The 16242-nt window shown below is 40.4% G+C and overlaps 1 protein-coding gene across 3 annotated transcripts in view; it reads right to left on the bottom strand.

Moving 5' to 3' along the window:
* Window position 1: 1 nt before the first annotated feature.
* Window positions 2-16242, bottom strand: part of LOC109425343 (uncharacterized) — a 165746-nt gene continuing 149505 nt past the window's right edge. For all 3 annotated transcript variants that reach the window (XM_062846472.1, XM_062846473.1, XM_062846474.1), the window contains 3 exons: window positions 8291-8473; window positions 8033-8171; window positions 2-492 (listed from right to left, as the gene is read on the bottom strand). In XM_062846472.1, the coding sequence (XP_062702456.1) occupies window positions 362-492; window positions 8033-8171; window positions 8291-8473 (453 nt within the window). In that variant the 3' untranslated portion in view covers window positions 2-361. The remainder of the gene's footprint in view (window positions 493-8032; window positions 8172-8290; window positions 8474-16242) is intronic.

The raw sequence follows: 16242 nt of genomic DNA, 5'->3' as shown, positions 1-16242 counted from the left end.
TGTTCAAAACGCATTAATTTTATTACATAAAATACTCTTTTTTGCATATCCTATATATACAACATACTCGCATCGATCAGCGTTCGATTAAAGATTTACGCCCATTAAGTTTATATTGGTTAAAATCAATCGCAGCGATGATGACTTAATTTGATATTATTTGGAAGTCGAGCTCTTGCACTATTAATGGTTGATGTGTGGTTCAGCCGTCGACATTCCGGTACAGCGCGGTAAAAAATGCCTTTTATTTTAGTACTTAAATATATTCTCGTAATTCAGTTTAGCTGAATGCACTTTGAGCAAATACTTGTTGAGTTGTGGTTGAGTGTGCGTGCAAACCCTACAGGTGGGTAGGGAGTCGCTACGTTGCAACGATGGCCTTGTAGACGCAGCGTCCGTTCTGGATCAGTGCCGGCCACAGGAACGCACGGATGATGTCGGACCGCTTCTCCGAGATGGGGTAACGTTCGTGCTTTTCCGGTTGGAGGAGACCTGGAATTGGGAAAGGTGGAAAGGAACCGTTAAATAAAAGTAGTAAACTTAAGCTGACTATATTTCTGGTAGTAGGTATGTGAAAACTATTTGTCGGACATGTTCGTATGAATAAAAACGAGCTTATTATATTACTTCTTTCGAACACACTACGTACAAAGCATTCGGAATAGGAGTAGTATTTACTACAAATTTTGAGTAGCAAGCAAGTTGCTACTGGTGGTATAGTAATGATGTGAATCCATTGAAAATCTTAAGGAAATTTGGTAATAGATAGACGATAGAATAATAACAATTTTGTATAAAAACGAAGGGCACCGTAATATTCCTGGCTAGTTCGATTCATACTAGTAAACTTTGGAGGAAACTTGTGATCTCAAAAAACCGTTTAATGATTAGGATTTCCTTCAGAAATTTTTTAGGGATATGCTTGGAGTTCTAACCAGATTTCGTTCCAGTACTCTTCAATGGATTTCTCCCAAATTTCTATATAGGATTTTGTATCAAATTCCTTGCGGGATATCTCCTTCAATTTATTACGCAGTTTATTATTGTATTCTTTCCGTGATTTCTCCCTGAGTTCTTACTCAAATCCCAGATGCAGGGATGGGAAAACTCATATGCTAAGAGTTACACTCACTTGCTATTTTCTCAGCTCAGGAGCATGCTATCAAAAAAAAAACAGTACATGTAGGACCTTGTAGTTTTACCTAAAAGTTTGCCAAAAATGCAAGGGACGAAAATACACACCAAAGTCGTGAAAGAGCTTTGAAGGCAACTCTCCACGAGGTGAGTGTACATTACACTCACCTTGTGAAGAATTGCTTTCATAGCTCTATCACCACTTTGGTACCCTCTACCAGCGTTGGTTTGAACGACACATCATTCAAACGAACAGGGTTTATTTTTAATTTGAACTTCTAGTTACCCTGTGAGCGTCGGAAAACACACTGCTGGTAACCTGATTTGTTATTTTGTTTTGATTCTGTTTTCTGTTTCACCCCGTTCCATAAGCAGAATGACGTTTGAACCATTATTAGTTTGAACAATGTGCAGATTAAAAAGTGTTCAAATTAGATGCGGTCAAACCAACGGGGGTGGACGGTATGTATTTTCGTCCCTTGCTTTTTCGGCAAACTTTTAGATAAAACTATAAGGTGAAAGTCCTCCAAATAATGTTTTTTGCCCGAGCAGAAGGGAATAACAACAGCATAAGGAGCTGTGTTATTTGGGCAAAATAACTGAATAATAAAATCGATTATTTTTAAGTTATTACCATAACATATTGTGTTATAAACTTGTCTGTCATAAGCGGCAAAATAACAAATTCCATAACAAAAAAATGTTCCTGGAAAACCATTTCAATAACTTGTTTTGTTAGTTTCAATAACAACTTAATAACAGTGAATTCGGAAAATATTTCAATAACAAATTTTGATAATAATATGTTATTGATAATAATTGGAGAGCAGCATTTGCTATGATATCAAACTCGTTACTAAATAAGTTATAATACTTATTATATAAAATTATTCGCTTTGTCTCACAAACCCGCCAATAACAAGAGGTTCATCACTCTGAAGTAATAAATATTTTCAAATTATCGAAAAATACTATATTCAGCTTTTAATTCATTATACGAGAATTGAAGTCGCAAGATAATCGAACTTTAGTAATTTCTATATTACCAAATACGACGAGCTTCGATTTCAACATGTAATTTATAAACTGTTATACTTTAATTGTTTTCGGAGCACGTGTGACCTTTGTTTTTTTCAGCATAGCAAGTGAAGAATTTTTAGAATGCTCAACAGTTTTGCAGAAAATTTTTGGGATATTGGTAATATTGTACAGATTATTACAATTTTCCTGGAAATATTGGTTAAATTCCTCCGATTTTCCCCTGGATTCAAGAGTTACGTCGAATATTCCTCATGGATTCTACAAGAATTCCTCCAAACAATTGATTTCAAAACTTGTTACTGTTGTGCTATTGCTGATAAGTTGATCAATAGTACAACAATAACTAAACTTGTACTTCAACAAAACATGTTATTTAAATGTAATTTAGCTTATGTATATCAATAGCTTGATTATAACAAAATGAGATTGTCCAACAAAATTTGTTATGGAAAAGCTATGCCTTGATAATTTAATAATAACAAAACAAGATATAAAAACAGGTTATGTGATTTCGTATTAACTTGCTATTCTCCTCTGCTCGGGTGCTAGCATGCTTTTGAGCTGAGAAAATAGCAAGTGAGTGTAACTCTTTGCATAAGAGTGCTCCCATCCTTGCCATGAAAGCTTGTTGGAGATTCTTTCTAGATTTGTCCACGAGTTTCACCGAAGATTGCATCTGGGTTTGCTTTCAGAGTTCTTTCCTGGATTTTCAGAGTTCCTTCCGGGACTGCTAAGAGTTGTTCCTGAGATTTCTACCAGAGTTCATTCAAGGATTTCTGCAGGAGTTTCTGCAAGAGTACTTACCGAGATTTCTTCCGGAGGTTCTCGGGGGATTGTTTCTGTAGACCGTAACAAAATTTTCCCAAAACTCCTCCGGGGATTTCTCTTTATGGTTTGCTAGGAACAGTTTCTTTCGGGATTTTTGTGATACTTCTGCAAAACATCTTCCAGAAAATTCTCCCAAAGAAATTTCCTGATTTGTTGTCTCCCGTCGTTCTACTGGAAATGTTTTTAAGAGGTTTCCAGAGTTCTTCCAGGAATTTCCTTTTTATTTCCACCCAAGATTATTGCATAAAGTTTCCTAAGATGTGCTAATTCTCAAAATTTATTCCGTTCCTTTTGTCATTTCTTCAATAGTTTTTCGAACTTCCTCGCAAGATTCTACCAGCATTTCTTACGGTATTGCTCCGGAAGTTTCTTAAAAATCATGTCGTAGGTCAGGTTATGGAGGACGTTTGGAGTTTCAGATGTTTCCTGTAAGCATTACTTTGAGAATTTCTCCACGGTTTCTTAAAGAAATGTATTCAGAAATATTTCCTAGGAATTTCTACGGAAATCTCTTTAGGAATATTAAAAGAGTTTTTTGTGGGGCTATACAGAAGCTAATTAAGGCGTTTCTCCAAATACTCTTACACGAATTTGATCAAAAATACGTCCACAGGTTGCTCGAGGAATACTTTTCAAAAAATCTTCCAATACGTTTATTTAAGGAATTTTATAAATAATGCCACTACGGGATTTCCGAAATGTTTCATCAAGAATTTCTCTGGTAAGATCTTCAGAAATTCCACTTGGGATTCTTTCAAGATCTTATCTTGGATTTCTTTCAATATTTTTTTACAAATTCATTTAAGACTACTTCCTAAGATTTCTACTAAAGGTTATTTCAGAAATTCCTGCTCGGATTCCTTCTGCAATTTCTTCAAAAGTATCTCCAGAGACTTCTTCAAAATTTAAGTGTTTTTTTTCAGAAATTTCAATAAGCAACTTCTTTAGAAGTTTCGAAATGGAGTTTTAAGAAATATATCTAAATATTTCTTCAAAAATCCTAGCTCTGCAGGAAATTAGGAAGTTCTACCAAGGATTCTTCCTTGAATTTCTTGATTTTTTTTTTAGAAAATCTTACGAGTTTTTTTTTTGAATAATTGCTCCTGCGGATCCGTCAGAAATATCTCCTGGGTTTTCTTCAGAGATTCTAGCAAGAATTGTTTCAGATAATTCTTCAGGGGTTTTTAGATGTTTTTTTTCAGTAACTGTAAAAAAATACTGAAATAATTTTTTAACAAAATCCTTTGAGGAATTTCCGACAAAATCCCTGCAAGATTGTCTAAAGGAATCCCTTAGAAAACCTCTTGCTATACCTAGAAGAAATTTCTGATGAAATAAAAAAAAATCTGGACGAATCATAAAAAAACGTCTGCATTAATCCTTTCAGAAATTGCAGACAAAGGTACATACTTGAAGAAATCAATCAAAATTCTGAGGGATTCCTGGAAGATTTTCTGGATGGAATTCTGTGAAGCACTCACGAAGATACCTCTGGTGGAATTCTTAGCAGAATTTCTTATACAATTTCCGAAGAGATTGATACACAAAAATCACCAAAGTTCTACCTGGAGAAATTTTTGAATAGAACCCTGCAGAAAAAAATTCTGGATGATTTATTTTAGAGAACCACTAATGAATTTTCTTGGAAAAATCAAACCATTTTTTTGAAAAAGTAACGAACAAAATACAGAAAAAAGAGAATTTCTTGAAAAATTTATAACAAAATGCCAAAGAATAGATTTTGGAGTATTTTTTGCAGAAATTGCTGTGAAAATCTTAAAAAAAAAACTTCCTGAAGCATAACTGGAAAACAATCCTGAAATAATCCCCGAAATAAGGTCTGAATAAATCTTTAGCAATCTCTGGAGAAACTCCTGGAGAAACCCCAGAAAGAACTTCCAGATTAATCTCTTGAAGCATTTCTTAAAAAATACCTGAGAGATTTCAAGAAATATGTGGAGTAATACTAGAAGAAATTTCTGGAGAAGTTCCAATAATAATTTCTGAAAAAGTTCATGGATATATTTTCGAACTAAGGATAACCCTTGAGGAATTTGTGAAAGAATTTTCTGAAAGAATATCCGAATCTCCTAGAATTGCATCCTTGGAGGGATTCTTGGAGAAATCCTGTACGAAATTCCAAGAAATATATTGAGAAATTTCAGGAAAATTTTCTGAAGCAATTCCACAAAAAAAAACTAATGGAAGAAATGCTGAGAGTATTTCTGAAGGGATTTTTTTCAGTAAATCCTTGAAGGAGTTTCCTTAAGAATCCTTGAGTAATGCCTGTGTCCCAGAAAGATTATTTTTATTGAAATTAATGGACTAGTTTCAAAATGAATACTTTAAGATTTTTTTGAGAAACTTTGAACTAAAGGAAACTTCCTGAAAAAAATTCTGAGAATATCTTTCTATGAGTCCCTGAATAAACTTTCAGAAACAAAAACACAAATGCATTCTTCAATCTTTGCAGGGACTATTGCTGTAAGCTTCTTTCTGTGAAATTCCGGCAAAAAATATGACATATCCTGATAGAACTCCATAAAAAACAATTCTAGCGATGTCCTTGGAGGTAGTGGTGGAGAAAATTCTTTATAAAAGTACATTCCTAAAGAATTCTCGGAAAAATCTCTGGAAAAAATCTTGTTGAGCTCATAAAAGAAATTCTTTCCGTGATAGTTACATCGTACATTGGTCGGGCTCCATACAAAGGGGCGGCCAAAACTCTCAAAAAACGAAATTTATATTTTTAAACTTTATTTCACCTTATAACAAAGTTAATGTATTGTATTTTTATGATTCTTAATTAAAAGCATGCCAGCTTTTGTATTTCAATGACATTTTCACTGCCAAAGTGGCCCAAGTCATAAAATTGGAAAATGAATCATTCGAAAAAAGTAAAATAATAATATTTTGAGAATGGAATATATGTTTTAAGTTATCCAGCATATGGAAGGTTGTTATTGGACTGTTTGAATGCACGTATGGTGCAAAATAATTATGTCACAAAACTTTTCAAATTTTCATATATTGTACCTTAGAAATTTTGGTAATTTTTAAGTTAAAAAACGGTTCGTGTCGTCACGTGTCGCCGCAATTTCGAATAGTACATCTTAAACATCATGCTTAGAGCTGCCTAAAAACGTTTAAATATTTTGCAGAAATTTGCAGTTTTCCAAATTAGAGCTATTTAAAAAAAGTCATGTTTTTTTCATATATTTTACGTTATTCTTCCATTTTTTACTGAAATACAATTCATCTTTCCACATTTTTCACACGTTTTGAACAAACTTGATTGGATTTCTTCAAAAGAGGATCATTTATTTAAATTCGAATTGATTTTCTAACCAAAAACGCAAAAAATATGGGGTTTACTGATTTTTACCGTTTTTTGAAATTATTGAAATTACGTAATTTTTGAATACCCCCTTTTAAACACTAAAAATACTATATAACATATCTAGGCAACCTATACCTTCGATTAAACACATAAAAAGAGTTTTGGCCGAACTTTATCTTTTTCCGACCATTGTGCATCGCGAAAAAATAATTCATGGAATTATTGTTAAACATTGTTAAATAGATGCCATATTGAAGAAAATTTCATGGAGATGTTCGAGTATAGGAGGCGCTAAAATTTGTAAATCATGAGTAACCAGCTCTGATTTGACCATGATAGCACTGGTTCTTTTAAATTTCTCTGCAGCCCACCCAAAATACTCTCGAAATCCTATTTTTCAACTTCTTGAAACTCCAGGAAATCTTCTTGATCCCATCTCAAACCCCCAGAAGCAAAACCTTTACTCGAGAACTAAGATCCCTCATTTTAAGCATTACATATCATAATTTATGCACATAACGTTCTCTATTTATGGCTTGTATTAATTCATGCACATTTTCAATTTATGCCCCCTGTCCACAAAAGAGGTTCCAATGTGTTTCAACAAAAACTCGTGGCAAATTTTCCAAAGTACCAGGAAGTATCAAATAATACCAGTATAATTTTGGGGTGGGGCTTTGAGAAGCATACTAGAAGTAATTCAAAGCAAAACGCCCACAGAAACCTCATGAAAATCACAGCAAGAATTCTCAGATACAGCTATAGATATAACCACTAGCAACTATTGGAAATAAAAAAATGACTCCTGTTGAAACTTCGAAAGGTACTCTGAATAAACCCCGGAAGAAACCTTAGATTGATTGATTGATTTGTCTTTATTAAAGAGACTTGAAAGCTGAAGCCCTTGGCTGGTTCGTCTCCAAAGAAACCTTAGAAGAAAGTCCAGGATAAGTTCCGTGTAACTCTAAGAAACATCCCAAGGAGCAACATTAGAGAGAAATGTACTAAAATAAATCCGAGAGAAACTCTGGAAGAAATCTCAAATGGTGCTTCAGGATAAATGCCACGAGAACTCACGATAATGTTTTGAAATTGCAGAAGGAAATCCATGAAAAATCCTGTGAGGAACTTTAGTAAAAATCCCAAGAGTTACTCCTGTAAAAATCCTTGTCGAAATCGTTACAAAATTTTTGGGGCAAATCTCCGGAAGAGCTCCTGAGCAGATTTCAGGAGAAATTACAGGAGGAACCGCACAACAATACCCGAGAAATATCCTGGATTGAACGCCCGTAGAAATCCGGGGATAAACCCTGAGAATCTCCCATGAAAAGTTCTTGAGCTTGGGATGGTCTCTGGGAGAAATTCTGCAACAACCCTGTGATATTTTTTTTGAGAATTTAGTCACAACTAAAAAAAAAATATTGAACAGTTATTCTCATGGAGGCAATCCGGAAAGATTTGCTGGAATCTTGGAAAAATGTTGGTTGCTATCTGAAAAAAACCTCAGAGAGAAATTTGATGTGGAATACTAAGAAAAATTGGTCATTGGACCACTAAAAATAACTGAGCTAACTGGGACCTTAGAAAAACCACTCTATACTAGCTCCTGTTGAGCAACAATTCTGGATGGTATACATAGGTACCTTCAAAATCCACCATTTGACAGTGTTCAACAAAGTTAGTTCTTACCCAACGTGAAATCCGTATCCAGGTAGTAGGGCACTGCTTGGTTGGTCATCTTCCATGCCAGCCGCACGCAGTCGCTGATGTAGTGGATCAACGGGATGCAAGCCTCAAGACAGGGATATTCGTGCAGCGTTGACAGCACCTGCACGGGAAGAAAGTTCCATAAACAGTAACGAGTATAGGGTAGGAAATAGACAAACATCTCCGCATCGCGGTATCGCGGTAGTTGAGCTGATAACGCGCCTGGCGCAGTTCACTCACCTGATTGGCAACCTGTCGTTCGACGTCGCCCATCGGGAACCGGTCGGCGGTGTCTTTGAGATTCTGCCGGACGGCTCGGTCCAGTGCGGCCGTCGCGTCATCGTTCGCGTCCAACACGTGCAACGTGCGGCGCACTTCGAGCACTTTGCGCTCTTTCAGGCCGTGGCAGGCGCGAAATGCCAACTACACAGTAGGGAAGGGAATAATAACCGTTAATCATTATTGTTAAAAGTGACTGCGAAATTGTTGGTCTTCAGATGGAGAAGAGAGGAGGGTGCGTTTGGGACCTATGCGCCGAGTGTCAATTTTAGCCAATCCGCGTTGCGATCTCGTCTTCGTGGACCGATTGATAAAGGTACTGTTTTGCTAGGATACAGTGATCAAATCTTATATTTGTTCAAGTCTTTACGTTGTAGTCAATAAGATAGAACCCCAGGAAGTATGAGCGTGAGCATTGGTGACTGTAAACTTCGTAGTTGCTGCTCCATAACGCTCCAGAGCTAGCGGAATTAATTAATAGATAAATCCAGTCTACTGCCCAAACCATTCCGGAGATCCAACCCTCGCCAGGACCTTCAAAATGGTTTTGAAAACATCATCCAGTACGAATATTTCAGCGAGCCACTGCCGTTGCTTGCAGATATGATTTACCGCTTGGTACTCCGTCAGCAAAGTTATACTATCACTTTGGGATTTATTGACTGACATCTTGGTAATCAGATCCGGGGTCCGGGGAGAGCGTGAACTAACACGGTAACTATAGGTTAGGATGGCACCGCCGCGTTACGAATTATCCGCCCGATAGTAGTTAGTGTCGGTCGATTATTTGGATGCTGAGCGAGATCTCTTGCTCCAGGGTTACACACAGGTAGCCGCTCGTGTCAAGAGAAGTGTAATTTTGTTTACGACGATGAAAAGGAAAGTAGACAGACTAACAACCCGATGGTTATGGCGTAATCGTTCAATCAGCTCCAGAGCACTATCTTTTGCGTGATATCCGTGTTTGCCCTTTTGTGCGTGTTGTGGTGATCTTCGCAAAATATTTGTTATGGTTATTACATTAGGTACAGCTTTTCATATTCAGTCGTCAGGTGAGGAGCGGTCTGGCGATGCCCGCAAGGCTAGGCGAACCCTAATCCCGAAGGTCGGCACTTCGGCAGTAATGCCGGCAAGTCTGACTTCATGCGTTCCTAAAAGCAGGGACGGGTGGGCCAAAAAAAGGCGAGCCTGTCCCGGATGGAAGGGAACAGGGGGTTGTGACCATTTTTAGGCCCTCAGCAACCATAGAGTAGGGCGAACCAAGGGGAAGACCTAGGACGCGAATTAAGCGGAAGTGGAAGAAGAAAAATCGCTAGTTGAGGAGGTTGGGGACGATATAACAAAAAGGCATAAGAGAGTAGGTGTCAAGCGCGTGAAAGGCGACGTCATCAAGACCGAAAAGTCTAAGTACCCGGACGTCTTGAGGGCGACGCGAAGCAACGCCAAGCTCGTGCATCTGGGAGCCAGGGATGCCAGATGTTTTTTTTTGAAAAATCTGTATCGCATTTCTCAAAAATCTGTATCACATACAAAAAAAAAAAAAATAGCCCCGCTAGCTCAAAAATCAGTATAATACAGACAAATCTGTATATATGGCATCTTTGCTGGGAGCTGACGTGCGCAGTTTTAGACGCACACGTACGGGCGAGATGATCCTGGAGCTGAAACGCGATATGGAGCGCAAGGGCGCCGCCTACAAAAGTTTGGCGGAAGAGGTCCTTGGCGAAGGGGTAGAGGTGAGGGCTATCACACAAGAGGTGATTCTGAAGGTTAAAGACCTAGATGAGGCCACCGAAGTGGAAGAGCTCGTCACGGCACTGCGGGAACCACAAAGCGAGGTGCAGGTGGCCGCCGCAGCCGTTAGGCTACGGAAGCGGCTGGCAGGGACACAGATAGCTTTGGTTCAGTTACCCGTGTCGGACGTCAAAAGGTTCGTTAAAGTAGGGATGATAAAAGTGGTGTCATATGGCGTTCCACGAGTCACTGGAGATTTGCTTTAGGTATCTGGAACCAGGACACATGTCATGGTACTGCAAAGGCCCTGACAGGAGCAAACTGTGCAGGAGATGCGGAGCTGAACGCCATAAGGCACGAGGCTGCACGTGTTGTCTGATTTGTACCGACAAATCCGTGAACAACAGACACCCAACGAGTGGTCAAAGGAGCCCGACCCTCAAGAAAGCCGTAGTGAACAAATCACAGTGCAGGCAGGTAAGGCAGCTATAGTGCGGAAGTAACAACACGTATCATCAGGTTGAAGGTTTATTACAGAATGATCGTGATGATTTCTACGTCAGTCTACTCTCAGATGTCAATGACTACTATGTTAAGTATGTTGATGTGATGTGGGAGGTTTAGTGATATACTCTACTTAATTACTACATTTATTAAGTAGAGTATATCAACTAGTCCATTACCTATACTTTTGTCAGCTGGTTGTGTTTTTACAGCTCCAATCTTCATTGTTTGTTCCAAACGACCTTGCCTTGTTTGGTCCAACGAATGGAAGTCCTTGGAATTTGTTCTTCGACATTGAGCTGCGACATGACCAGGAGAATGACAATTGTAGCATCTGTTTGAATTGAGAATTCCATTTGATGGGAGACGGATTGATGAAAATGCTTGAAGCAGGGAAACCACCGACTTAAATCCAGAAAGTTTTGCAAAAATTTTCAAGTTTTTGTCCGGAATGCCTTCAATAACGTACTCGATCAATTCCGTTTCTGCAAGGTTCAATGATGAGGCCAGTACCCTTTTGGCAATGTAGTATTCTTGAAATGATTCATAATTCCTCCATGATCTTTGCTCCAGTTTTTTCCTCAACTCCACCGTCACCATGGTTACCGAAAATGTTGCCTTCAGAAGATTGAAAAATTCTAGCAAACTCATTGAAAATCGATTTTGATAGGACCTTAGCCATTTCTGGGCATTTCCTTGTAATTGCTTGAAAACTATCAACTTTATGACTTCTTCTTCAACGTTGAAAATTTTTCGCAAGTGTTCAACACTGTTAATAAAATCTTCCACGTTTTCTCCTTCATTTCCCGCAAAGTTTGGAACGAATACGCAGAGTTCTTCCAGATTCATGTGCAAACTTGATTTCCGGTTAGCAGCGAGACTGTTGCTATTCGTTGTTGAAATTAATTCTCCAATTGTGTTCCCGAAACGAGCATCCGTCGAACTACTTGACTGCAAACTCAGCAAACCGGATTGGTTTTCTCCAACTAGAGAAGGAAGACTTCTTCCGATATCCTCCAGCATGTTGAGATCCGACCGTTGAAGACTGTCCACGAATAGTTTGACGATAGTTCAGGAAAATTTCGACGACTTTTCAACAACAATGTTTTTGACGACTTTTCAGGAACGTTTTGACTACTGTCCAGGAACGATTTTTTTGGCTGTATCCCACTTCTGATATATAGTGCGGAAGTAACAACACGTATCATCAGGTTGATGGTTTATTACAGAATGATCGTGATGATTCCTACGTCAGTCTACTCTCAGATGTCAATGACTACTATGTTAAGTATGTTGATGTGATGTGGGAGGTTTAGTGATATACTCTACTTAATTACTACAGCAGCTGAACCCGAACCACTGTAACGCGGCTCAGCAACTGCTTTGTCAGGCGGTTTCTGAGTAGGGGAAGGATATCGCCATCATAGCGGACCCATACCGAGTACCCGCTGGCAACGGCAATTGGGTCACGGATGGGTCCAGAAAAATGGCGGCGATATGGACGACGGGTAAATACTTCGCCCAGGAGTTGGTGTCAACTACCTATGAGGGTTACGTGGTCGCCAAAGTAAACGGGGTCTTCTTTTGTAGCTGTTATGCGCCTCTGCGGTGGCCGATAGAGCAGTTCACACAGATGCTAGACCGCATGACGACCCTGCTAACAGGGCGAAGGCCGTTGGTAATAGCGGGTGACTTCAATGCCTAGGCCGTGGAATGGGGAAGTTGTTTAACGAACCAGCGGGGTCAGATCCTGCTAGAGACACTGGCCATACTAGATATCGACTTGGCTTATGTCGGTACCATGAGTACCTTTAGCCGGAACGGTGCGGAGTCTATTATTGACGTGACTTTTTGTAGTCCTGGCCTAACAAGTAGTTCTAACTGGAGAGTAGACGACAGCTACACTCACAGCGATCATCTGGCGGTTCACTACAGTATCGACTGCAACAACAGCAGGCAGCGCCAAGCCCTTGCAGGTGGAAGACATCATACTTCGACGAAGGCGTTTTAGGGAGGCGAGTCCACCCTAGAAATGGGAGGCCACCGGCTTACTGGTGAACCGACACTATTGTGGACCAGCGCCGCGTGTGCCTGCGGGCTAGGCGGCGAATGCAGTGAGCACGATCAGACGATCTGAAGAGCACAACGAACGACGGGTGGTGTTCGCCGCTGCGAAAGCCGCGCTGAAGACCGAGATATGGGCAAGCCAAAAGCCTGCTTTGAGGGTCTCTGTCAGAGTGCAAATGCAAATCCGTGTAGTGATGCCTACAGAATCTTGATGGCCAAGACGAGGGGTGTAACGGATCCTTCAGAGCAGTATCCAAAGATGTTGAAGGGGATCATCATGGGGCTTTTTCCGCGCCATGATCGTAGTCCTTGGCCTCTTTCCATAGGACAGCGGGGGACTAAGGCTGGCGATCAGAAGAGGGTCACCGATGTGGAAATTGTGGGGATAGCTAAGTCCCTTAGCGTAGGTAAGGCCCCAGGTCCGGACGGAGTTCCGAACCTGGCCTTAAAAGTAGCTATTGCAGAGGCTCCCGAGATGTTCATGTCTGCTATGCAGAAATTCCTGGACGAGGGAGTTTCCCAGAAATTTAGTAGCGGCAGAGCCTGGTTCTGCCGGGGAAACCTCTCGGAGACCCGTCGGCATATAGACTAATACGCTTGATCGACACGGATAGGTGCTAGAAAAGATCATCCCCAAAAGAATGTTGAGGTACATCGAGTGTGTAAATGGTCTCTCGAGTAGCTAGTATGGCATCCGGAAAGGTAGGTCGACCGTAGAGGCTATCCTGTCGGATACAAAAAAAAACGTCGAGATAGCACTTCAGAGTAAGAGAAGGGTGTTTTGCTACTGTGCAGTAGTGGTCCTGGATGTAAGGTACGCGTTCAATAGCGTCAGTTGGCCGACTATTGCCGATGCGCTCCTGTGTCTGGGGATACCCGGGTACCTGTACAAGATCCTCGGAAGTTACTTTCATAATCGAGTACTAGTTTACGAAGCAGTCGGAAGTGCTTTCACATAACCTCAGGAGCCCTGCAAGGTTCCATCCTGGGTCCGGTGCTATGGAATGTCATGTACGACGAAGTGTTGAGGTTAGAGTTCCCGCTGGGGGTGGAGATCATTGGTTTCGCTAATGACATTACGCTGGAAAACTACGATGAATCGATCGAAGAAGTGGAGTGAACTACCGACCACTCGATGAAGGTTGTGGTTGGCGTAGATGAGATCCAAGAAACTGGAGTTGGCTCACCACAAAACTGAGTTAATCGTTGTGAACAATTGAAAGTCGGAGAGTGTGTAATGGGATTTCGTCCGGGTGCCGGTGTCGCGCGTTTTTGCTTCGGTCGTTCGATTTTTCTTTTTCCCTATTCGGAAATGAGCATTTCGTTGTGTCGCGTCTTTTGTAGCAACACTGAACGATCACCTGACGTGGGTGATCAGTTGTTTGCTTCTAATATGAAGTGAACAATAGTGCGTCAGCTTGCATGTTCGGTCGTGTCATTTGCAGTTAAATACAGATACTCTTCGATATAACGTACAAAAAAGTTTTCTCTTTGTACGTTATATCGAAGTGTACGTTATATCGAAGCAGAGAAAATTTTTATATTTTTTATGCTAGTATTGATGTATTCGACGTGAAATTAATCCCAAATAATGATTTCGGTGAAATTCACAAAACCAATAATGAAAAACTTGAGTTTTGACGAAATAGTTATTTATGCAACAAGTTGCAAAATGATGATTTTTTCAGCACGAGTTGTACATTTATCCAACGAGGCTTGCCGAGTTGGATAAATACAACGAGTGCTGAAAAAATCGAGTTTTGCAACGAGTTGCATACAACATTTTTTGTAATTACGGAAAACATCCATGGAGTACAATCGTTTCTAGCTACACGCGCGCATTCCGAGAAAACAGTAAGTAGACGTACACGTGCATAAACTAATTTTCCGATCAAGTAGTCAGTTCAATAGATCAACAGGCCGATTTGACTGTCATAAATTTTCAAGTGTCCGTCCAGTTCAGTCTGGCACTTTTCCTTCAAGGAGGAGATGTTTTCGATGAAATAATACCGGAAGTGACCTGCGACACGTGCCTGGACATGAAATTGATAGACTTCCGGCGGATTCACTCTATTAACGATGGAAAACTGTGCAAAATTGTGTAAAATTGGCCATTCAAGCAACAGTGCCGAAAAGTACTACTTTTCGGCACACTTAAGAGTGCTGAAAAGTAGTACTTTTCGGCACACTTGTTCAAGTGTGCAAAAGTAGGCCGTTTTGTTACCCTTACACAGACGGAAAAATGAATACTTTCGCAACGTAGTTACAAAAAAGTCATTTTGTTTTTTGTGCTTCGATGTAACGTACGCTTAATTTTCCCCCAAATTGCGCTAATTCTGGGTAATAAGGCTAATGCTGCAGCAAAACATTGATTTGAGTGGTTTCGTAGTTTATCTAAGGGTTATTCATGGGAAAAATAAAAATTTTCAATGTTGTACGTTATATCGAAGCAAAATGTACGTTATATCGCATTCGCTATATCGAGGGTACGCTATATCGAGGGTACGTTATATCGAAGATAACCTGTATTTGGCGACTAGCTTCCGCGGTTGGATTCGAAATATTAAGTGACTACCTGACGTGGGTGATCGATTGTTTGCTTTCCGAGTGAAGGCTTCCCCAAACCAAGGCGACTTTTCCGGCGACACGATTTTTTATCGCCGCGATTTTTCTCAACGACTACAGCGATAAATGTGTCGCATCAACCATCTACACCAACGCGAAAACTAGTCACAAACAGAACTTAGTCGCCCCGCGACAGCGACGAAAACTGTGCATGCAGCGACCAGTGCCGCGACACACCGGCGTCAAGTACAAAAATCGCTGCACTGTCGCTTGTCGCCTGCGACGACGTCGTCGCAGTGTGGAAGGTCCCCTTCAAATCAGTCCGCAGCGATTTCGCGACAAAACATAGCGACAAAAAGTCGTGTCGCTGGAAAAGAGTCGCGTCGGTTTGGGGGCGCTTGAAGCGAATAATATAGCGTGTTAGATTAAATATTCTGTCGCGTCGTTTGCAGTAAATATTAAGCGATCACCTGATGCGGGTGGTCGATTGTTTGCTTTCCGCGTAAAGCAAACAATAGCGCGGCAACCAGAATGACACGAAGGTCATATTACTTATCAAAGTGAATCCAGACCCAACGATACCTTTCCTACTAACAAACACTCCTTCCTGCAGCCTTTGGTGGAGTCGCAGCGGTAAACGCGGGCCTTCACTTAACAAAGGTTGTTACTAATATTCCTTCCCTCTTCCAACCTGACTGCAAGGACGTGGCCGGCGCCGTTATTGTACCGTTAAAGAGAGCCTCTGAAGCGTGCACAGTGAGAATATTGACCACTCCCAGTCAATTATTCAGTTGATTCATTGTGTAACTGTCATTGATTCGGGTCAATTACGGAATAGCAACCATAGATGTGTGCAGTCAGTCTAAGCTAAGCTAAGCTAAGTGAACAACCGAAAGTCGGAGCGGTGATCAGTTTAGGCGATTGCCCTATCACTTCGAAGCGCTCCGCAAACACATAGGTGATCGACGATAAGCTTACCTTCTATAGCCACGTTGATTACGCCTGTAAAAGAACCTCCACAGCTATTGCGGCACTGCCTCGGA

The sequence above is a fragment of the Aedes albopictus genome, chromosome 1 (genome assembly GCF_035046485.1).
Source record: "Aedes albopictus strain Foshan chromosome 1, AalbF5, whole genome shotgun sequence".
In the NCBI taxonomy this organism is placed as follows: domain Eukaryota; kingdom Metazoa; phylum Arthropoda; class Insecta; order Diptera; family Culicidae; genus Aedes; species Aedes albopictus.
Note: the sequence above shows the minus strand (reverse complement) of the source record. Positions and strands in the feature narration are given on the sequence as shown.